This window comes from Lepus europaeus, chromosome 1 (assembly GCF_033115175.1).
Source record: "Lepus europaeus isolate LE1 chromosome 1, mLepTim1.pri, whole genome shotgun sequence".
NCBI classification, from domain to species: Eukaryota; Metazoa; Chordata; class Mammalia; order Lagomorpha; family Leporidae; genus Lepus; species Lepus europaeus.
The window spans coordinates 155,897,111-155,922,805 of NC_084827.1; the positions used below are offsets into that span (position 1 = coordinate 155,897,111).

The 25,695-nt window shown below is 35.3% G+C and overlaps 1 protein-coding gene across 1 annotated transcript in view; it reads right to left on the reverse strand.

The window, feature by feature from the left end:
* Positions 1-25,695, reverse strand: part of ERBB4 (erb-b2 receptor tyrosine kinase 4) — an 812,545-nt gene that overhangs the window by 341,590 nt on the left and 445,260 nt on the right. The window contains exons 6-10 of the mRNA XM_062197030.1: positions 19,153-19,271; positions 14,638-14,779; positions 10,032-10,145; positions 9,061-9,187; positions 1,468-1,541 (exon numbers count right to left, since the gene is read on the reverse strand). Coding sequence (XP_062053014.1) covers positions 1,468-1,541; positions 9,061-9,187; positions 10,032-10,145; positions 14,638-14,779; positions 19,153-19,271 — 576 coding nt within the window. The remainder of the gene's footprint in view (positions 1-1,467; positions 1,542-9,060; positions 9,188-10,031; positions 10,146-14,637; positions 14,780-19,152; positions 19,272-25,695) is intronic.

Sequence of the window (25,695 nt, forward strand, 5' to 3'; positions counted from 1 at the left end):
GCTAGCATCCTAAAGGGGCACCAATCCTGTCCCAGCTGTTCCACTTCTGACCCATCTGCTTGCTAGTGGCCTGGGAAAAGCAACAGAAGATGATCCAGGTATTGGGTCACTGTCACCCATGTGATAGACCTGGAGGAAGCTTCTGGATCCTGGCTCCAGCCTGGCCTAGTCCCAACCATAGCTCTGTAACTCTTTCAAATAAATAAATCTTAACAAAAATAATGAGAAATATATGTATTTCTTATATGCATGAAAGAGTAAAACTATATATGTTAAAGAATTAAATGATTCCATTTCACTCATATTTTAAATTTTAGAATATTCTAAAATTTATTTTTAAAATATATTTGAGAGAGAGAGATGGCTGGGGCTAGATCAGGCCAAAGCCAGGAACCAGCAACTCAATCCAGGCCTTCCAGTGGAGGCAGCACTCCAGATACTTGAGTGATTAGCTGCTGCTCACCAGGGTACATATTAGAAGGAAACTAGAATCAAGAACAGAGCTGGGATTCAAACTCCAACACTTCAACATGGGATGTGGGCAACTCAACCAGAATCTTAACTTCTAGTCCAAACACCTGCCCCCTCTTTTATTTATATAATTAGAAAAAATATAGAGCTTCAGTTTACCTGAAATTCAATTTACATGCATACTTGTAAGTGTCTACCTTGCCTTCTATACCATTTATGTACACAGCTAAACTTACTGATTGGATTTTCTATTCTTCGATGGTAAATACATGACTCAAATCTACAGACTCAGTCAAATGCTGTGACAGCCTTCAAGACACAAGTATGTACTAAATGAATGTTCCATGTTAGTCATATTGCTTGTGAAAAGGTAAACATAAAAATATGGTTCAGTGGGGGTGGTGATGTGGCACTTCAGGTTAAACTGCCACCTACCAAAACTGGCACCTCATGAACACTGGTTCAAGTTGGCTACTCCACTTCCAATTCAGGTTCCTGCTAATGGGCCTTGGAAGGCAGTGGAAGATGGCCTGAGGGCTTGGGCCATGGCCACCCACATTAGAGACTTAGATGGAGTCTTAAGCTCCTAATTTCCTCTTGGCCCAGCCAAGATGTGGCCATTTGGAGAGTGAACTAACAGTTGGAAGACAACCTCTCTCTCTCATGTTCTCCCTCTTTCTCTTTAACGCAGCCTTTGAAATATATAAATAAATATGAAAACAAAAACATGGATTCAAAGATCAGCTGACATCTACAAAAATGTAAAATTAAACAGTAACATTAAAATTGTAAAGATATTTGTGTTTGTAATTCCACTGGCTTTCAAAATATGCAACAAAGCTAAGGTATAGGACACCCATTGTTCAAAATTACAAGAGGTTTTACAAACTAGAATTTGCTTTGAAATGAGTTGTTGATTACAATATTATATAATGTTTAAGAAATCACAAAAATTTATCTAGCTCATAGTATAACAACTGGACTTTTTAAAATTACCTGTTATCTCTCTGACTGTCCGAAAGACATTCAGTTTCTCTGGGTCTATAGCTTCAATTGCATTGTAAGGATCCCTAGAGGAAATCAAACAAAAATTTAGCCAAATTTAAAATTTGATGAAGAGTGAAAATGTGGGAAATGATACAACAATTATTTCATTCAAATTGAATTTTAAGTACCAACAGAAAGTTAAAAATATGTTGTTCAATGCTAGAAGTGGAAGAAGATTGAGAGGTATTTTTAAGAGATTTTTGATCACACAGAACAGGATGTCTTTATCAAATGTTCTTAGATTATAGTAATAATTTGGTTTCACCTATCCTGAAGAAACTCCCAAAGATAGTAAGTCTGCAGATGAAACACTTTTATTTATTTTGCTTTTGAAAGTTTATATACTGGCAAGTACATATTCTGAAAGTAAACTATGCTGAGAATTCAATTTAGGATCCTGAAGGCAATCTAAATTATATTTGAGGATCATAAAAAGTACTGAAACAAATACAGATAAAGTTAACTCCTTTTTTTGTCTCAGCACCGCCTTGATCTGTTTGTGAATTTTCATAATATTCATGTAACATTATATTAAAGGTATTCTTCATAGTGATTATTTGGAATAGTCTTGGTCCTATCTAGCTCATTTCTATTTACCTTTGTAACACAGGAACTATTTGCAACCATCTGTAGGAATTATGCTAACATTTGAAAACAAAGCTTGCAACAAATTCCACGATACTCAAAAGGTGTAGTTTTTTAGATGTTTAAAAATATTATCTCTTAACCCATAAATATTAATGATATTTAGATATAAATATACATATAGATATGAATATAAAGTATCTTTTAAAATTAAATATTTAATGATATTTTTCATTTTAATCCTCTGAAAACACTTTTCAGTTATAACATGGAAGTATTTGCTTACTTGGATGTTATACAAAACTTTTGATGGTAATTCAAACAACACTTTCAGCTTTTTAAAATTAATCAGTTTATTTAAAATGTAGAGACACACAATGAAAGATATGGAGCTCCCATGTTCTGGTTCTCTCTGGGGATCCAAAACTGGGAGCTGGAAACTCAATCCATGTCCCCTATGTTAGTCCTAGGGACCCAGTGACTTGAGCCAGGTAGTACTGCCACTCAGAGCCTGCAGTAGCAGGAACTTAGAATCTGGAGCCAGGAGTGAACCGTGGGTACTCTGATGTGGGATGCAGATCTTCTAACTACTATCTTAACCAGCAGGTCAAGGAGTACTTCCATTTTGTTTTTGTAAGAAATACATAATATGTTTAAAAAGTTTTATTACATAAAATACATTCTGTGATATCCTGGGTAAGTAGAGTGTATAGATTAAATATTCCCTTTATAGAAGATAAATCTTACTCATTGTTCATATCTCTATAACTGATCAAATCCTTTAAGGACATTGAACTGAGGTTTTATTTGTTTTGTTTTGTTTTTGTTTTTAGAAGGATGTACATGTCTGTAGCAATCAAATGAGTTTTATTACTGCTGTGGACATCTTTTTTTTTTTTTTACCAATCTATATGAACATTCTTTTCATATGGGGAATAATCACTATGCTGCATTTATTAATAATAGGATTATCAATCAAGGGATTCCACAATATCCTGACAAATAGTAAGTTTATGGCCTGTCTCCTGGGAATCTGAATCTGAACTTTAGCATTTTGACATCCCAGAATTTGAGCCTCGAAAATAACTATCAGGTCCTATAACCTTGATCTCTGGAACCACCTTGTATTGGATTTCAGAAGTTCGTTCATCAGCATATTCTTCTACAGTGTAAACCACCCCATATCTTTAAAAATCATTCACTTGATTAAATTACTGTTTCAAGCTACGAAATGCAATCAATACAATGTACTACTAGTGTAACACGGAGTGCTACCAAAAACCAAACACTGGATATTGCTGAGATTAGAGAAAGAGTGTGAATGTATTTCCCTACAATTCAAACATAAAATATTGATCAGACTTTTCTCAATGCCACAGAAATCTCTCTCAAAAGCTTCCAGTATAAATTAAATGTTCTGAAAAAATCAGTCTATTTATAAGTAAAGAAATATGGAATGAGTAGCTATGCTTTTGATGAATATGATAGCCAAAAATTAACAGCTTTCAGTGTTTATTCTTGTGATGAAAAACAACGTATAATTCAGCTGTAGGAATATAATTAAATACCCTGGCTTTATTGAGGAAGACTCAAAATTCAAGGCAAGCACACAATAATCAGGTCATTCCAAAGCTTTCTTGAGAAGGTTCCAGGTTGCCAGGAATGAAATGAATTCTGAACTTTTAACATGAAGTTCAGTGGACCACAGAAATTTTATATACTTAATTCTCGAGATTCAGGACTCTCGTAAAATACGCTGACAGAATTCCACTTACTAGCTTCAAAGTACCTCTTGGGAGTTCATCATACAGTCACGTGAAATCCATAGTACTTTACAATCAAGAACTTTCCTACCTAAATTCAGAGCTGTGTGAAAGAACATTATGTGTACCTTGTCATTGTGTTTGGTGATCCAAAATAAAGTTCAGGATAAAGTGAGAGGAACATATTTTCACAATACCACTGAAATTACATTTTATCACCAAACCTATTATCTCTCTTCCATTGTCCATCATCACTGCCATCTATCAGGTAAGTCTGCCCTTTTGTGCAAGTGCCTCTTTGTGATACAGCCTCAACATGCTTATTTAGCGAGCATCTTGTTATTCTAAACACATGCCTATGAACAGTGTCAAGCATGACAAAATGTGAAAGGGGAATATTCCTATAGAAAATCAGAGGCACTGAGCTTTGCATGGGATTCCTTTTTTAAATAAGGAAATAAATGCCTATTTCTGTTTCTGACAATGGAACTACTGGGCTACAAACTGATCATGAAAATTAGCTTTCTTGACCCCTCTCATATATTAAAAATTTAAATGAAAATTTGCCAATAAAATTACTTCCTGAAGAAACTCTTCTCATTTAATTATAATTTCTGCCCTTTTATGAGTTTAAATAAATATCTCCACTATTTTAATAAAATCATGCACTACTATTAAAATTTAGTTTGTAAAATATGGAAGATAATAAAGGAATTAAGTGAAGTAAAACATTTCTTTACTAGTTTTCTGTTTAAAATGCCCTGTATTATCCACCTTTTAAAAATCCCTCTCTTTCTCTCCACATTCACAATTTACATGTACCAGTATACCTATATTTTAAATATGTATCATAAATATATACTTTATAGATATTATATACATATACATATACACATGCATATATATTTGATGCCCACTGAATTAATTTCACAGCTGAAAGTGAAAGGATTCAGAATGTATGTTTCATGTTGGCGAGAGACTCAGAGTGAGCAAGTGGATCATGCTTTCACATTTATTTATCTTGAAAAATGCCTCATACATTAAGAAACAATAATATTAATTATAAATTCACATATTCCAGGTTTAAGTGCTATGATTAATGATAGTCATCTGAACTAAGAAGTATGGTTTATTTTAAAGAAAGTTTTGCCTTTATTTGGGTTCCAAAATAGTCTAAAGGACTATAATCAAGTCTATAAAATAATATTTGTTGTATAAAAAATTGTAGTATAAACTAGACATGGTCACCAGTAATTCTCTTTTCTACTGCCTTCTCTTGCATCAATTTTCATTGCTTTTCATTTTCTTGCCTTTCTCTTTCCCTTCATCCCCTCTTCACTCATTAAGGTTTTAAAACTGTTCTGATATGGGCCGGCGCCGTGGCTTAAGAGGCTAATCCTCCGCCTTGCGGTGCCGGCACACCGGGTTCTAGTCCTGGTCGGGGCGCCGGATTCTATCCCGGTTGCCCCTCTTCTAGGCCAGCTCTCTGCTATGGCCCAAGAAGGCAGTGGAGGATGGCCCATGTCCTTGGGCCCTGCACCCGCATGGGAGACCAGGAGAAGCACCTGGCTCCTGGCTTCGGATCAGCGAGATGTGCTGGCCGCAGCGGCCATTGGAGGGTGAACCAATGGCAAAAAGGAAGACCTTTCTCTCTGTCTCTCTCTCTCACCATCCACTCAGCCTGGCAAAAAAAAAAAAAAAAAAAAAAAAAAAAACAAAAAAACAAAACTGTACTGATATGGCCAGCGCTGCGGCTCACTTGGCTAATCCTCCACCTGCACCCCGGGTTCTAGTCCCGGTTGGGGTACCAGATTCTGTCCCGGTTGCTCCTCATCCAGTCCAACTCTCTGCTGTGTCCCGGGAATGCAGTGGAGGATGGCCCAAGTGCTTGGGCCCTGCACCCACATGGGTGACCAGGAGGAGGCACCTGGCTCCTGGCTTCGGATCGGCACAGCATGGCGGCAGTAGCGGCCATTTGGGTGGTGAACCAATGGATAGGAAGACCTTTCTCTCTGTCTCTCTCTCACTGTCTAAATCTGCCTGTCCAAAACAAACAAACAAACAAACAAAAAAAAAAACTGTACTGATAAATTCAAAGTACATTTTATTTTAGGGGTTTGGCATTATGGCATAGTAGGTAAAGCCACCACCTGTGACGCAAGCAACCCATATAGGTGCTCGTTCGAAGTCCAGATGCTCCAATTCCTATCCAGATCCCTGCTAATGATCTGTTAAAAGCAGAAGAAGATGGCCTAAGTGCTTGGACCCCTGCTTCCCACATGTAAGACCTGGCTCCTGGCTCCTGGCTCCTGGCTCCTGGCTCCTGGCTCCTGGCTCCTGGCTCCTGGCTCCTGGTTTTGTCCTGGCTTGGATTCAGTCATTGGGTCCATCTAGAGAGTGAACCAGCAGATGGAAGATCTTTCTATGTCTCCCTCTCTCTTTCTAATAAATAAATAAATTACTTAAAAATTTTGTTTACTTGCCACAATAGTCAGAGGAAATAGGTATCTATTATTAAATCACTTCTCAATTTTTAATTGGAAAAACTTGCTTGACATCAAAAGATTGCTACTCAATGGATCTAGTCCATGGTACAGCTGTAAATCAAATTTCAGTCTAGTCTGGATCAAGTTACTCAGGTAGAAAGTCTAATTCTTATTTCCAGAGGTTTTTTTATTTTAAGGCAAGCTTTTTAACTTTTAATCCACATGAGTTGATTTTCTGTAAGTCATTTTTCACCTGGATTAATTAGCATGATTTACTTTCCTTAGAAATCTGGGTTAGTAAGCTTTATAATATACTTCTAAAAACTTCTGAATGTGAATTCCCTACTACACAGTGTCTTTTATAATCCACTGAGATATCTATTTCAATATTTTTGTATTTACTTATTCAATTCTCTCTGACTCTAGATCATAAATGAAAATATGTAAATAATTTTATAAATTGCATAAATCCAAATTTTTAGCATACAGTTTGATGATGACCCAAGACTAAACTAGCTATCCTGGATCTCACTAGATCAACTGTTTTTCAAATATTTCTAGCCATGATTTATATGTGAGAATTTTAACCATTACATCCCTTTAGTTGGTTCACAATTCATCTATCACAAAATTCCTGCAGTACTTCTCCATGTGGGCAATACTACTTCACTGAAGGAAAGTTGGAACACTTGTTGAGGTGTTTTAGTTATAGTCAAAATTGGGGGACAGTATAGTCTTTTATTAATAACCCAAGGTGAAGGATGTTCAATGTCTCTTACAACAAAGAACTGCATCAAGTCTTGTAGAACCTTAAGCTGATCCTATTACACATTTAGAATTTCGTGTGTGCAATCCTCATGCTTGGTCATACTTTGTATTTAGTTCCATAGTCATGTTGGCCTGATTTCCAGGAAAGTTATTTTCCTCTTTCTTTTGTTATGTAACAATACATCCGGTTACTTATTTTCTATTCCACTGGTCAGCTGTCCCTTGCCTCAGTAGTTCTCTGTACTTATTATACAGAGATAATTTACATCTCATTTCTAAAAAAGCCACACTTTAATGGAGACTGGATATGTCCTATCAATACATATTTTGTTACATATTAGTATTTCTTCTTTAAAAAGTATCTACATAATTGTAATGATTTTAAACATTATATATATAAGTAGGATATATTATGTATAAATATTACTTCATAGTTAAAGTATCAAAAGCTTAATAGATAAAAAAGAAGTTTGAGGACTGATAGCTATGAAAATCACTTTTCTTACACAATTCATGAGAATATGATTTCAAATCTCCCTCCACAACGATAGACTTGGCATTATTTCATTTATTATTTACACATGGATGCAGGCAATGTTACTGCATTTTATTTCTCAGAAGACATTATTAACATGATATGATCGTCCATTTATGGTGCTATATAGTTTTGAAAAGTTAAAATGTAGATGTATTGCTTTACTAAATGTCATATATAAATTGAATTACAAAGATGCGTTTAAATACTATCCCATGTCATTTACTCAATGCACCAAGGAGGCTAAGGCAGCAACGTAAATGGATTCAGAGGACCAGGGGAACTGTGGTAAAGTCAACTGAATGGGTCCCATCTCGAAATGGCTGATGCTACCCAGCTCTGACAGATTATAGCAATGAGACTATAGGCTGGGAAGACTAATTCTAAATATTTTTTAAAGAGAAGTTAAAATAGTTAGTCTTAATTAAAAAAAAAAAAACTGCTCAGGACACAATTCTGGACACAGTATATACAGTACCTGATACAGAACCACATTGAAAGCTACACTTTAAAGTAAGGAGATATTTTATGCCATAACATATGCAATAATTCATTTGAATGGAAAGAAATTTTTCTATTGCTCTTTCTGTTCCCATTTGGACATATTTACTCATAATGTGTTAAATTATTTTGCTTCTAGAAATGGTGTGATGCATTTTCAGGGTAAGATTTTGAATTGAAATATGTCAGTGACATTTTTTATTTCTTGCCTGTAGTGCTAATATTCAGGGATTGAGAAGTAACATATACAAACAGATAAAATATAAAGTAAAAATACTGACATTTTTATTATAACTTAAAGAATACAATGTTGGTGTTTTTTCCAGTTAAAACCAGCAGGTGTTTCTGTAATGAAGGCGTCTAGACAATGTTACAATTTTAATACCAAAAGGAAATTCATTTCTCTTACTGTGGCAGTAAATTCCAACTTAGAAAAATAGAGAAAGTGGCTGTCTGAGGACTGAATGTTTCTGAAAGAAGCACATGAGAATTTCACCTTATTGATTTGTTTCATGTGAAAATAATAATTTACATTGCATTGATTTATCTTGGCCTAATAAATTAGATGTTTGCACGAAATTCGCCATCTCACACATTTATATTGTTTCCCGAACATAGGTAAGATGAAGCCAAGACTGTTGAAAATTATGCCTTTGAAGAGAATGACCTACAAATATATTTTAGCACAAATACAAATTTATATTTTCAAACCTAAGTAGAAGCATCCCGAAGCTCCAGTTTGCCACTGCTGCTGTTGATCTGGCCCTTGCTTTTCCAGGCAAAGAGCATTAATGAAAGATAAAACTCTTCTGGGTCATGAGGAATCAAACCAACAAAGCTACATAATCTCTTGAGCTGTGTTTATATTTTATAAAACAGTCTTGTACAAAAATGTAATACTGACCCATGAATACCAGTGACAAGGAAAATCAAATTCCCATTGATCTTGGTGCAGTTTATGAATTTGTCAATGTTACTGGAATCCACAGTCTGGGCTGACATCAACGATCCCGTGCCAATACCATCACAAGCTGCAAAAATAAGATTCACTGTCAGGTGGCTGGGAAACTTGTTTTTGGTCAAAAATCTTTGCATTTTCATTTAAAAATAACAATATATTTGTGAGTTGTAATCGAAGTCAGTAATCACTTAAATATTTATACTTACATATAGATATAGATTATTATCTATACTTTCTAAAGGCTCTACTTAATTAAGAGAGAGACCATGTAGCCTAAAAGTAAGTCTGAAGTTTGCTCTTTTCCAAGGCAGTCCTTGATACTTTGAAAAGTTTAACTGCCTTTTGGAGATTCAGATTGTTCTTTTGTACCTATTAATTTCATTTTCATTCTGGTGAAGAATTTGAGTACTCATGCTGGAAAGTCCATCTTTCTCCACTAAAACACAATAGCATGAATTATCTGCAACAATTATTTAGCGCTTATGGAAACCTTGTGATTTCCCTATATTATTTTTGAAATGCATCCCTTGTTATGCTTAGGAGATCGTTTTGTATATATTGAAAGCAATTAATACATGTAGTAGTGCTAAAATAACAATGTGGACTCTTATTTTTGCAAAACTTCTACTATGTGCTACAGATAGGATAAAATGGAACTTCATTTCTGAGTTCATTCTGATGTTTTTTGTTTGTTTTTTGATCATAGTATGTAAATACACAACTCAAACTAGTAAGATATAACATCATGACAGTTAATAATTTGGGAACTGTCCAAAGTCATGTAAAGTATGTGGGGAAATGTTTGGTTGTGTGAGTAGGTATATTCTGAGAAGGTAATTTCATTAGCTTATTAAAAAAGGAAAACCTAGGTATAGACCCCTGTTTTAACCGAAATAATTTTAGTTGTAACTCACCTTTTGGGCAAATGTCAGTACAAGGTTTGCACATCTTAATTCCATTTTCTTCTACTTCCATCTTGGAACTAGGGCAGGCACGTACACAAGAACTGGAATCTACCACAAAATTATCTGATTTTTTAAGAAAAAAAAAGTAAAATAAATGTTCACTCTCAGCAAGTCAACCTCAAACAAGATATTCTAAGGTTTGAAAATGATTAGCATCTTTGACAGTATATGTGTCTCTTCCTCGAAAACAACTCTTTGTTTATGCATCTCAACAAGAAATATTCTATCCAACTATCTACATTCAAAACCCTGGGCAATGTTTTTAAGAACATCTATACTTGTATAGCTGCTGCTCCACACTCTGAGTTGACCCCAAGATAGACTGTATTTCTTTTATAGACTTAAGAAATGACATGGCATTTAGTTTGTGTTTTTTCAATAGTTCCAGGTCATTTCATGTCATGATGTATGTTTGAAGTCTTAAAAATACTTCAAATTCATGTAGTCCAAATGAAGCATAAGTCAAAATGCCTTGAATTGAGAGAGTGCACTCTATGCAAGAAGAAATGCTTAAAATGCATTCTTTCAGTAGGGTGCCATGGAAATGTCTCATATATTTCCACAAAGAAACAACATTAAGTGGAGAAAGAGTACTTTAGGAAAGATATACAAACCGTCAAGGAACTTCTTACTACCTCACACTTAGGTGACATTTTTAGGATTCCAATGACCTAGGATATTCCAGGACATCCCCTCCATACACATATAAATATATAATCCCCTTCCACAATAAAGGGAGAACACAACATTCACTAGGCCGCTGTGAGTTTGAAGGCAGCATCCTTCCATGCCTGAGAATATTGCTTCGGCCCAATATGCAATGGTATAGAAGACTTCTAGCCTTGAGGGGTATCCCATAAAGGAACTGGCACAGGTCCAGACTTTCTAACAACCAATTCTGTTAGTTGGGGTACAAGACTCAACATGCTCTATTATATTGGAAGTATCTATGCTGTGTGGAGTTATGACAAGTCTCAACTGGAAAATCACAGCAGAGACCCACAGGTTTCTAGAGCTAAGCATTGCTATCTGTAGTACAGGATTGTTTCCCAGTTATGAAAAGTTCCTGACATGCTCTGGGTCCTGACAGAGATGGAACATCTAACCATGTGTCAATGATCACAACTGACCATCATAAAAACAAAACAAAATAAAACAAAAAAACCAACATCTGTTCATACTGGATTATATAATTTTGATAGATCCAACAGCAAAATCACAAAGCTGAAGCAGTGCATTTGTGATGGGATATGAGTAGAAGAAACACAAATAAACTGCAGAAGCAGGTATTTTTGACCCCCATGCCATCCTCCACTATGCTAGGGCTTCACACTCAGCTCATAACTATGGCTACATTCAGACTGAGAGGGGCACTTCTGATAAACTGAAAGAGGAAAATGAAAACTAGTCTTGGTGTGGGTGCAAGCTGATGGAGACGGCAGTTTCCCCGCAGCCTCACTTAGGACCGGTCTTGAAAGACAGTGGGTATGAAAGTCCTACCAAGGGCACAGTTCTGGGTAGTGCAACTGATAACTCACTTTGTTTGGATACAGAAGCAGTCTGACCTTAGACTACATGGAAACTCACACCAGGGGCTTGCCCTGGAGGAAGAAATACTGAAAAATCTGGAAATGAGAGACTTCGAGGCACAGTATATAAATGGATCCACAGGAACAAGGTGCAAATTGTGTCTATTTCTATATTCTTAGCAACATGTATCAGCAAGCTTCTACCACCAAAGAGGCACTTCGCTGAGATGGCATCAAAGCCCAATGCTGCTTTCTTTTCTTCCCCAAGTGTTGACTCTGCAAATATTCCCTAATAACTTAATCTCTGTCTCAGGGGATTCCAACCTGCAACAGGTGAATATACTAATATATTAAGTACATAACTGCACTTTCTGCAAGCTCTTGAAAATATTTTATAATTAGACACCTCCGCATTGCTGCAGCAATTTATACCAAGTAGAATAAACAGAAATTATAAATAGCCTTACATCAATTAGGCTCAAGTTTTGCTGGCAAATGACTTTTTAAAAAATACATGTTGCTAGGCATTTTTAAAGTGTCAGAATTATGGATTAGAAATTATAGACCCATAGTGAGAAGCTAAATGTATTTGTTTTTCTAGAATAGCTCCAGATTAACAAATCAAGCCTTGCAAATTAGAACCAACATGATCTGAATTTTACAGAAGCCAAATACTGAAGTATTTTCAATTAGTGTGTATTTTGACTACATAAACTAATCTAAGAAAGAACTTTCAGAAGTTACTATATATATAAGGTAAACTGGGCTTATTATTTCATAAAAACTTTAAATCCTTAGCCTCTTGCTAGAGTATCCAAATGACAGCCTTCAGATGAGCCACTCTAAAGGCTTTAGAAAAGAAAACAAAATTCCCCAGTTCAGATTTTCCTGGTATTTCTTCTATTCCATCTCAAATATTGGTCTTTAACCTTTGGTCTGGAATAAAAGATAAAGCAACAACAACAACAAAATCTCAAAAAAGCACAGTTTTGATAGTCTGCAGGGAAGTCATCAGATTTTGAAAATAATAGAGTAAGAAAACATTTGTCAAAAAGAAAAAGTATAATATCGAGTCCCATCATACACTACTCACTACTTTCTAGCCCCAAATTTTGCAAGGATAGTAAGATGATTAGATCAGAGGATTTTAAATGAAGGATATTATTTTGGATATTGAAAAATTTAAGATGGAAATTTCTACCATGCTAAAGATACTGTGTATGCTACTTTAAATGCTAATTAAGGGCCATCTCCAAACATAATTATTCTATTAACCAATACAAAATATTTAATAACAATAATTAGATTTGTGTTTTCAAAGATTTTTTAATATTCCACGACTCTTATTCTTTTTGTAAAGATTTATTTATTTATTTGAAAGGCAGAGTTACACAGAGAGGAGAGGCAGAGAGAGAGAGAGGTCTTCCACCCAATGGTTCACTCCCCAACTGGCCTCAATGGCCGGAGCTGTGCCAATCTGAAGTCAGGAGCCAGGAGCTTCTTCCAGGTCTCCCACGCGGGTGCAGGGGCCCAAAGACTTGCTTTCCCAGGCCACAGCAGAGAGCTGGATAGCGAGTGGAGCAGCCGGGTCTCGAACCGGCACCCATATGGGATGCCGATGCTTCAGGCCAGGGCATTAATCCACTGCTCCACAGCGCTGCCCTCCCCCCACTCTTATTCTTATGTCCTTTTTGATTTTTATAATGGAAAAAGTGAGGAGGTATATGATTATTAACTTTCACATCTTAAAGAGCAAGAGAGAACTGGTTTCCTCAAAGTCATGTGATTCACAAGTAGGTAAAACCATAAAGTATAGCCACTTTAATCCCATGCCCCTAATGTATTACATACACAAAGTGAAGATGGCCAACACACCTGTATGATGCAGGTTTCTAAGTCTTTCTTTAAAAACAAGTATGTGGATTAAAATAGGGATTTTTCAGGCTTTGCAATAGGTAAAACAGAGGAAGAAAGTGTCATTCGTCATTTGAAGCAAATTAATTAACTACAAAATTTCAGTATATACATGTACCCTCAAAAATTTCATGGAACACTCTTATTAAAAAATACTATGCATGGATTTCAAACTTTTTGCATCAAAGAAAATTATCTATAATTCCATTTTTACACAAATTCTTGGAAATACCCTCACATATTATAGTAAATGGCTGATTAAAGTTATGCTGGTCAATTGGATTCCTCAAGATAGGTCACTGGTTTGCTAAAGCTCTCTTAATATACATTTTATATTTACTGTTTTAAGATTCTATTTGAGGGGCAGGCGCTGTAGCACAGTGGGTTTATGCCCTGGCCTGAAGTGCAGGCATCCCATATGGGCGCCGGTTTGAGACCAGCTTCTCCACTTCCCATCAGCTCTCTGCTGTGGCCTGAGATAGCAGTAGAAAATGGCCCAAGTCCTTGGGCCCCTACACCCATGTGGGAGTCCCAGAAGAAGCTCATGGCTCCTGGCTTAGGATCAGGGCAGCTCCAGTCGTTGTGGCCACTTGGGGAGTAAACCAGCAGATGGAAGATGTCTCTCTCTCTGCCTCTCCTCTCTCTGTGTAACTCTGACTTTCAAATAAAGAAATAAATCTTAAAAAAAGATTATATTTGGTATTATATTTGGAATTAAATTTATACTGCTGTATACTCTAATATAAAAGCATACTGAGAAATAGTTTTAGGTAGAAACTGATTCTTAGTAGAAGTCAGCTCTATCCATTACATATTTTCTTGCCACTTAAGCAATTATTTTTCTGATAAATAGTAAGATAAGTTAAAAATGAGGTACAGTGAAAATAATTAGGGTTTAGGAATAAACAACATTTCACTATTGCTGTCAAATTTAAGATCATTTAAATTTATTTGTACTGATTGCCTTATTTGTCAAATGGAAGTTACAGAAATCATATCCAAAGAAATTCATAACAGTATTAGAAGTTTCCAAGTGAAACTAACTTGAATGAAATGTCATCATTTTCCAAAGATGACCTAACTGACTTGGCTATTTGTATTGTGTGACTTACGTGGGCATTTCTTGACACAGAATGCGCCATAGGTGTATTTCGCATTGAAGTTGTGCTCCAACTGAAAAGTGGTTGGATTGTAGACAAAGGTTTGGGGACACTGAGTAACACATGCTCCACTGTCATTGAAATTCATGCAGGCCTGCAACACAGGAAACATTACTTTCATTTACAAATACATTTCATAATACTCACTAATGAAGCAATAGCACTGTAACAGTTTAATGAAAAGGTTGCATTCTTAGTATATATCAGCTTCAGAAAAATAGTAAAATGTAATAGTTTTATGGCCACTTCTTTGTATAAAATTTCATAAAATGTTTTTGTCTGATATCAGTAAATATCTATCACTTTTAGTTACTGATATTTAAACTACTTAATATTTACTCACAAATTTAGAAACTGAACATTGGCTTAAATGCTTTAAGATAGTTAATAATAAAAAATGATTTTTAATCTGATTATTCTTTGAATTATTATACTCAATATCAGTTAAGCATACATTTCTCTAACTTTTAACAAAATGATACTCTATTTTTTGTGTTTCTTTTTTTAATTTTTTTTATTTAGTAAATATGAATTTCCAAAGTACAGTTTATGGATTACAATGGCTTTCCCCCTCCCCATAATTTCCCTCCCACTCGCACCCCTCCCATCTCCCACTCCCTCTCCCATTCCATTCACATCAAGATACATTTTCAATTATCTTTATATACAGAAGATTGATTTAGTATATATTAAGTAAAGATTTCATCAGTTTGCACCCACACAGAAACACAAAGTGTAAAATACTGTTTCAGTACTAGTTATAGCATTACTTCACATTGGACAACACATTAAGGACAGATCCCACATGAGAAATAAGTACACTGTGACTCCTGTTGTTGACTTAACAATTTGATACTCTTGTTTATGGCGTCAGTAATCTCCCTAGGCTCTAGTCATGAGTTGCCAAGGCTATGGAAGCCTTTTGAGTTTGCTGACTTCAATCTTATTCCTACAGAGTTATAGTCAAATTGGAAGTTCTCTCCTCCCTTCAGAGAAAGGTACCTCCTTCTTTGACGGCCCTGTTCTTTCCACTGGGATCTCACTCGCAGAGATCTTTCATTTAGGTCTTTTTTTTTTTTTCCAGAGTGTCTTGCCTTTCCATGCCTAAAATACTCTCATGGGCTCTTCAGCAAGATCCAAATGCCTTAAGGGATGATTCTAAGGCCAGAGTGCTATTTAGGACATCTTCCATTTTATGAGTCTGCTTTGCTCTGTATCCCACTTCCCATGATGGATCATTCTCTCCCATTTTGATTCTATCAATTAGTATTAGCAGACACTTGTCTTGTTTGTGGGATCCCTTTGACTCTTAGACCTATCAGATCCATCAATTGTGAACTGAAATTGATCACTTGGACTAGTGAGATGGCATTGGTACATGCCACCTTGATGGGATTGTATTGGAATCCCCTGGCACATTTCTAACTCCACCATTTGGGGCAAGTCCGATTGAGCATGTCCCAAATTGTACATCTCCTCCCTCTCTTTTTCCCACTCTTATATTTAACAGGGATCACTTTTCAGTTAAAATTTAAACACCTAAGAATAATTGTGTGTTAATTACTGAGTTCAACCACCAGTACTAGAATAAAACAAAAAAAAATACTAAAATGAATGAAGTATTACATTGTACATCAACAATCAGGACAAGAGCTGATCAAGTCACTGTTTCTCATAGTGTCCATTTCACTTCAACAGGTTTCCCCTTTGGTGCTCAGTTAGTTGTCGCCAATCAGGGAGAAAATATGATATTTGTCCCTTTGGGACTGGCTTAATTCACTCAGCATAATGTTTCCAGATTCCTCCATCTTTTTGTAAATGACCAGGTTTCATTGTTTTTGACTGCTGTATAGTATTCTACAGAGTACATGTCCCATAATTTCTTTATCCAGTCTACTGTTGATGGGCATTTGGGTTGGTTCTAGGTCTTAGCTATTGTGAATTGAGCTGCAATAAACATTAATATGCAGACAGCTTTTTTGTTTGCCAATTTAGATTCCTTTGGTTAAATTCTAAGGAGTGGGATGGCTGGGTTGTATGGTAGGGTTATATTCAGGTTGTTGAGGAATCTCCAGACTGACTTCCATAGTGGCTTAACCAGTTTGCATTCCCACCAACAGTGGGTTAGTTTATTTTTTACTTTTCTTTTAAAAAATATTTATAAAAAGTAAGCAAATTTCATGTATTTCATATATTCAGTTTGAAGAGCATAATCATATTCCCACCCTTACACTCACATTTATTTAAAGGACTTGTGCTTAATCTTACAGTCTGGCACTGACAACTTAATCTCTAATTCTACAAGCTTGGCTTTCTTCTGAGTTAGTGATTGGAGAATTCAGTGCATTAGGTAACATATTAAATATAATCATCACCTTTGTATGTGAGAAAACATTGTGGTGGCCACTTAAATTGGGCTTAAGAAAACAATCTGACAACTGACCAACTGATTACAAAGTGCATGTAATACCAAAATGTAATAAAGAACCTAGTTATAGTTAGCCTGTAATTAAATAATATATTCTGGTTTGTTTGACATCTTTCATAAGGCTACACCCTTTTGCAAAATTCATGACATTCAAATAAGACAGTTTTATTTCTGCTGACATATTTATATTGAGAACACATTTTAGTAATATTTTCAAATTCATTTGAGAAGAACTCAAATCCATTCTACCGCTGGAGAGTTGGGTATTTGATAGAAAAAGAGGATATATGTATTAATACATAAAAGTATGATTATCAAAAGTGTTGAGATAATTCTGTTAATTAAGAAATTAAGCCTCCATAGGAATAATTTAGGAAGGCAAGCTAATGTGAATTCAAACTAAGTTTTATATTTCATCACAAATTGTCATACTGTCAGTTATTAATAAGCATTAATTTATTCTGCTTCCTCAAAACATTTGCTTCATCAATTGTTGTTTAGCAAGCACTTTATCACAAACATGACAATTCGCTGATGATGGTCTACTGGATGCATAATCAGAGTGAGATTCACTGATGATACATTTCTCACTAAGATGACACTTTCTAGAAAGAATCTATTAAAAACCAATCTAGGAACCTCAGTAAGTTTTAATTTATGGCCATAAACTTTGTGTATCCTTCTAATTGCTTTACTGACTTACTTTATGTAACACTGTACACAGATTGCTTGGAAATGAAGGAACACGTAAGCCAGAGGACAAACACTTCACCTTTCAGACAGCAAACAAAACAAGGGAATCTACATTCAGGTCTCTGTCTGGAATTCTTGAATATTCTGTACCAGATGCCAAAAGAATCACTGGACCATTCCACAAAAGTAATGAAATAGAACTCTGTGCCTCACTTGGCACTCTGTTGTCATGATAATGGAACCATGAAAAGAATTCAGGGCAAAACTTTTAAGTGAGAGTTTTTGATATTGTTGCTTATTACTGCTTTTGTTTTGATTTGCTAATGTATCACCTGCAGTGTTCATTGCTGTCAAAATCAAATTTCCTCCTACCCTGCCCATCCTGGTGACAGACAAAAGGTGTCAGTTCAAGACCAGCTGAGAATAACTTTAAAACTTTTAGCATTTTGACTTCCTTTTCTCTGCCTGCTTATCTACCTATGCAGCATATATTTTTTGTTTCACTATAGAAAATGGTATTTACAGTGAGTTTCTTGTGAAATTTTTCAAAAGTCAGAAATTATAACTCCTAAGAGCTTAAATTTATATAACTTATTTATGAAAGTAATTGTCAATTTGAAAAATAATGCTCAATTTTACTATAATATGATTATTTGCTGGAGATGTGAGAAGAAGAAAGAAAATATTTTTAACAATAAAACTTTTTTTGTGATTTTTAGCTTAAGCTTAAGGTAAGCAAGGGTTTGGTGTATATGGAATTGAGCTAATGATACCTCAGAGAATCACTTATATACTTTCCAAAGAACATAAACAATTATATCAAAGATATGACCTTAAAATATAATTAAAGCAGTCCCCAACAAACTTAATGTCCATTTTAACAAAAGTTTCCTCTTCTAAAATAAAAATCACATAGATTAACATGAAAATTGCTTTAAATATGCAATAAAAATCTTAAAACTTTTGAATATTAGTTTTCAAACCGTATAAACTGGAAAAAATCACAAATTTGTGTTATAGCCTTGAAATTCACATTGGCAAACAAAATGCAAATGACTTCACCCACAAGACTCAATAATGTAACAACATAAACAGGTAATAACTATTTTGGGAAAGATATGTTCTCTTTTGTGCTCTAGAATAAATTTCATCTGTGATATAAACTATATCACAAAGACACAATTCATTTAGTAGAACAGAACAATGCGTTCATCAGTAGCCAAATCAGTGAGGGAATGCTTTCTTGTAGGGTGCAGTGCATTTCTTAACCTAAAATGGCTAAACTTGTTCTTGCTGTCTGAGCTAAAAAGCAAAGGAAGAGAGAGCAAGGGAATACTGAGACGTACAAAGCAATCGGTGTCCTTAGGTCCTGAGCAGCCCCCTGCACATTCTCGATGACAGCAGTCACTGACGTAGGGCCCGTAGCACCTGCCATCACATTGTTCCGCACACACTGTCCTTGTCACTGCAGAAGACAAAGATGGGATCTCCATCAAAGTCAGTCAAGCGTGAGAAATTCCTACAGTTATTTGCAGTAGTTGAGAAAAGCTGAGTTCTGGGAAAGCTGTTTCTCAATCCATCACTGAATCAATTCAGTAAGCATTTAGTGAATCAAGTTTGCAACTCACTAAAAACACAAAAATGAAAATCCTAAAAATTAATTTGCATATTTTGTTTCTTATGTCTTTTTGTTTCAGTAAATAATTTTAATGCTTTTCAAAACTCACTCAACAACAGTCAAATTTGAGATAAGTGAATAACATATTTGTCAGGTTGGGAAAAAGTAAGCAATAGAATCAATTCATACAATGAGCATAGTAAGGTCCTAATGTAGAAGATGTTCTCAGAAATACATTTAAGAATTCAGTAGGCAGGGCATTTTATGTAGGGAAGGGGAGTAGCAAGAAGAATGGTTGAGAGAGGGAGAAGGGAGATGGAGAAGAAAGGAGAGAAAGAGAGGGGAGAAGGAAATAAAAAGGAAATGAAATTTACAGCAAGTATAACAAAAAGTTTCATTGGTCTCTTAAGATCCTTTAAGTTGACAGCATCATATCAGAGCATTCTTTAGCAAAATAATATTATGGGATGTGCATCAAAATTGCAGCCATAACAGTCATGACTGTATAGTTCACTTATCCCAAAGAGAATTCTTTACAGAATTTCAAAGTACAAGTTTTATATGACAGTGCAGCACTTCATCTCATGGCTTTTGTATTTCCATTTTAGCATTGTTTCTTTTACATTTTTGACTACCACTTCAAGATCCTACCTGTTGGGCATTAATATTTTCAGTTTCTGTCTTTTTTTTAGGGCTACAGGCTCATTTCTGCATGAAATATTCATAATGTCCTGTGCATATCACATAGAGGTAAATGACTCTCAGGTCCAGAACTGAATTCTCTATGGAGCGGCAGTATGTATATTTTCAGTCATTTGTGGAAATGCCCATTTAGACATCCCAAGCTGTACACAGTGAAATGTAGCTCACTTTCCCACCACCACCACCACTGAGAGCATTCTCTTTGTTCCCTGTTTCAATTCAAGAGCATCATACATCTAGTAGCTCAGCTAGAAATTTGGCATGCATTGTCCATGTTTCCTTTCCCTTCACTATGACTTCTCATACCTAAGAAAGTTATCAAGTATTAGCATTTCTGTTTCTTTTTAAAAAATGTATAACTTATTTTAAGAAATTTACTAATATATTAGATTTCCTGGATCACAGCACATGCATGATAATTACTACAATTAACATCAATTTTTTGTTAAGAAAAATAAATGATATTTAAAATTCCATAATTTTACAACCTAATGGAATTTCTTTTTTTCTTTTTTTTAAATTTTATTTAAGGTATAAAAATTTCATGCATTTCATACATACAGATTTAGGAACTCAGTGATTCTTCCGACCTTACCTTCCCTCCTGCCCATGATCCTACTCTTCTTCCTCCTTTCTCTCCTATTCCCACTGTTAATTATTAACAATTCCACATTTCTATTTCTTAAATATTCCTCATGATTCCCCCGCTCTCTGTTCCAACTTTGTTCAGAACCTCATCTCTAAGTTACTACACAGTTGTATAAGGTTACTCAGATCTCATCTTTTCCTTCCAAAGAATCCCCCTTGTTCTCTAAAAGTGATGCGTTGAAAACATAAATCAATCTCTATAAAATCAGTGTTGAGTCAAAACATTAACAACTTACTGGTCATCTGATACTCAAGGATTAAATCCTTAGCAGTGGACAGAAGTCCTCTCAAAAGCTGATCCCACGCCTGCCTTTGCTGGTGTTTCTTACCAGGTGTCCACAATCTGCAGACAGAAACACTATTGGGCAATTCCTGTTTCCTTGCAGAGCATGATTTTGGGAGCCTCATTACCTTCGCAGAAGGCATTTCTCCATGGCAAAAACCTTGCCTATCTCCATACAGCAAACGCTCACTCTAAATCTTCCCAGACACTTCCCCAAGCTGTGATTCTCTCACTCCTGCCTCTGAATAAGCAAGAAGAGAAGCTTCATAGAGCGGTCTATGGAATCCGAAGGCCTGGGCTCAAGTCCCAAATTCATCCATGTGATATGGGCAAATTGTATGACCACTCTGCATTTCATTTTACTATTTTAAAGATGGTGTTAGAATTAGTACTGATATAATAAGAGTGAAGACAGAGATATAGGTATAAAGGGATTAACATGGTCCCCATTACTCCTGCCCAGCAGCAATTAGGTATTATTATTGTACTTACTATAATACATTGTATTTACTTTTCCATGTTTGCCTGCCCCACTAACCCCTGAGTTTGTCGAAGTTTACTTTCCTATAGAATTTTTATCCTCAGTGACAAGTAAAGTGTTCGGCACTTAGTACACAATAAATAAGAATCTTATTTAAGTAAGTCAGTCAGTCAAATACTGCCAACTCAATGAAAGTATCTGCTGAGACCACAGTTCATTATCAGAGGGATAGCAACTGTGAAACACAAATTTAAAATACCAAGAAATAGAGCACATCAACATTAAAATATTTTAGAATTATTGTTAGCATACATTATTAGACTTATTAGATTTAAAAGCTCTTTAAATACTACTGTTGGCAGGCGCCGCGGCTCAATAGGCTAGTCCTCCATCTGTGGCACCGGCACACTGGGTTCTGGTCCCAGTCCGGGCGCTGGATTCTGTCCCGGTTGCCCCTCTTCCAGGCCAGCTCTCTTCTGTGGCCTGGGAGTGCAGTGGAGGATGGCCCAAGTGCTTGGGCCCTGCACCTGCATGGGAGACCAGGAGAAGCACCTGGCTCCTGCCTTCAGATTGGCGCGTTGCACCGGCTGCAGCGTGCCGGCCGTGGCGGCCATTGGAGGGTGAACCAATGGCAAAAGGAAGACCTTTCTCTCTCTCTCACTGTGCACTCTGCCTGTCAAAAAAAAAATACTACTGTTGATTATTTCATAACTCCATATTTTTGCTTGGATTCTTTTCCAAGGAATATGTTGATGATATTCATCAAGTAATTCATATTTGAAAGTTAATATTTCTTCTTTTGGATATGATGATATTACTCCCTAAACAGTACAAGACATAGAAGCACCAAAATCTTATGATATTTTTATCATAAGTTTATATTTTTGAAAAAAATAGATCTTGATTTTGTATTTGCAAGTTGTGCTACATGAAATGATGACAAACAATTTGTTATAATTATTATAGTATAAATTCTACATAATCAGCCAGTTTGGCCTCCTCATTTACTTTCTTTGTCTTTGACCAATTCACCTTTTCAGTGATGCCTGTCTCTGTTTAGTACTGAGTCTTTCCCAGACAACTGACTCCTGATGGACCTTCCTCTTCTTTCTTCTGTCTTCCTTTCTCTAATTTTTTTGGCATAACACTGATCACTACCTAATATAATCTGCAATTTGTTTATCATATTTATTTTATTTTTGGTTATTCCAATTTCTAGAACAGTACCTAGCATTCATATAATTTTATCTATATTTCTATTACATACACTATATACACTCCTATATAACAAGTACCTAAACAAATTACATCTACCCATTATATTTTCATCATCATATATTGTGCTTACATTGATGCCCCTTCCTTTTAACCTGTATATTTATTTATATGTGCAATTTGCAATTCATCCTACATAAAGGAGATATTTTTAATAAATGGTTTTATGAAGAATAGATTTAAATATAGTTCTTGACTTCCAGATTCAGTAAAGCTCTTTTGACACACCATGAGTCACTAATTAAAGTAGAAGAAATAAGTTAAATAAACAAATTACTGGGTTTGAAATAAGTGTTATCATAGGACAGTCTGTTAATTTGCTTCTAGGTGACAGGCATTGCTAAGCTGGAAATTAACAGTGTGGAGTTGAGTCAACAATCATATCCTAAAGTCACATCATATTTTAATGCTAGACACACATATCTTGTGCTAAATTCTATTTTCTGTGGTGATTTATGTAACTATTCAGATTTCCTTTAATTTGGTCTTTTCTATCAAATGTGGAGAACAATGAAGAAAATATTAAGATAATTTACCCCAAATTTATTTTCAAATTATTTCTTAAATGCTCACATTAAAATAATTTCTATGGTTGAATGTACTACTTAAATATGAAAACAATGTTATAATCAAACACAAGCTTACAAACTTAATAACAATTGTAAAATTCTAAAACCATGTATTTTAAATTTTTCATGTGTTTTGAGTCAACTTTATTTTTTTAAAGGTAGTAATTTCTTCCATAGATGGTCAAATATTTTAAATTTTTTCTGAACCCTTTAATCTCAGATCAAACAACTTTAAATTATTAGTAGTATCTATGATTATGTTTAAAAGCTCCTTAAATAATACTGTTGGTCACCTCATGACTCCCTATTTTTACCTGGATCCTTTTCCACCTTGAACATTGATGATATTCATAAAATCATGCTTAATGTTTGAATATTAAAAATATCTTTCAGTTGGACATGATATTATTCTGTACAGAAAAATGCAAAGAAACATCTCTCTAAATCATTATGCAAGTGCATAAATAAAAGTTTTATTTAAGATGTTAAAAAGGAATTACAGAATTTTACTGCATACTTTATAATTGATTTTTTAAAAAGACAGTTAAATAAATTTTTAAAAATAGCACTTTTTTGGGCCAGTACCATGGCATAGTAGGCTGAGCTCCTGCCCGAGCTCAGCATCCATGGGCTCCAATCCTGTCCTGGCTGCTTCTCTGAGGAAACCAGAGAAGGATGGCCAAGGTGCTTGGGCTCCTGCAAACACATGGGAAACCCAGAAGAGGCTCCTGGCTCCCAGCTTCGGATAGGTTCAGCTCTGGCCATTTCGGCCTTTTGGGGAGTGAACCAGCAGATAGAAGATCTCTCTCTGTCTCTCCCTCTCTCTGTCTGTAACTCTACCTTTCAAGTAAATAAATAAAATCTCTTAAAAAATAGCACTTTTCATGATCAAGATTTTCACATATAAAAATTTCAAATGAAAATTCTGTAAGCATGAATGCATTTGGAAGTGTTTGACAGAAAATAAGAAGAACAAAACAAATTAATCTCTAAAGAGTGATATAAGAGGTTTATGAAACATTTCTGTACATGGTTTTGTAAGAATTACTTTTACAAAGAAAATATTCCCTTTGCACACATCAAGGATTCATGCAGGATAAGTGGAAGAGCCCACAAAGTAAATCTATTTAACAGCAATTGTTGATTAATAAGCATTACTTACTTAGTAGAAATAAACACATCAAAATGCACTCATTTTTATTATGATGCAGAAACAAAGCAAAAAAAAAAAAAAAAAACCCTTCGTTTCTAAAAACAATGAGAGAATTCAGCCTCCAAAGGCACATTAACTAAAAATTGCTTTGGTTTTATTAATTTCCATCCTTGCTTGAATATTTCATTAAAATACTTCCCTGTTTTAGTATCCTTTCTAAATTGCTTCACTGGGTGTATTAAAAATTTGGGTCAAAATTTAACTAGCTTATTCATTGGTGGTTCACCACTAAATAGGATTTTTTTAAAATATAAAAGCACAACCTGGAATTTAAACTACTTATTATATTAGAGTCAATAATTTGGATGGGAATTCATTCAAAATATCCCTGAGAATCTGATGGGTGAATCACCAAGAATCAAACCATGGTAAGGAGAATATCTCTCACTTACAAAATTATATTATTTGTATATAGTTTTATCTTATCAGAAACAATTGACTTCATTACTTCTTTAAACACAATAACTAATATTGTGATTAAAGTACCTTTTGATACAGATTTATTTAGTTACTTGAAAGTCAGAATTACAGAGGGAAAGGGAGAGTCAGAGAGAATCTTCCATCCACCAGTTCACTTCCCAAAGGGCCACATCTGGGTCTCCCATGTGGTGCAGGGGCCCAAGCACTTGGGTCACATTCCAGTATTTTCCCAGGCAGGGAATTGGATCACAAGTGGAGCAGCTAGGACTCTCACTGACACCCATACGGGATGCCGGAGCTACAGATGGCAGATTAACCCACTATGCTACACGGCTGGCCCCTAAAGTTATTTCTTAAGAACAAGATGATCTTATTTGAAGAAGTATGGCAATTTGCTAATTCAACATGGGTTTTGTTGGATGGATGGAACTGGAGGTCATTATATTAAGTGAACTAAGCCTAACAGAGAAAGACAAGACCCACATGAGCTCATTCATATGTGGAGCCTAAAGGAAGGCAACTCAAAGGACTGAAAAATCCCTTGGCTGCCAGACACTGGGGAGTTAAACAGGATGGAGAAGAAAGGGAAAGATGGATTAATGAGTCATACTTTAAGTCATACTTAGAGGCAAAAAATTCTTGTGTTCTACTGTACAGTAGGGTGACTACAGACCATGTAC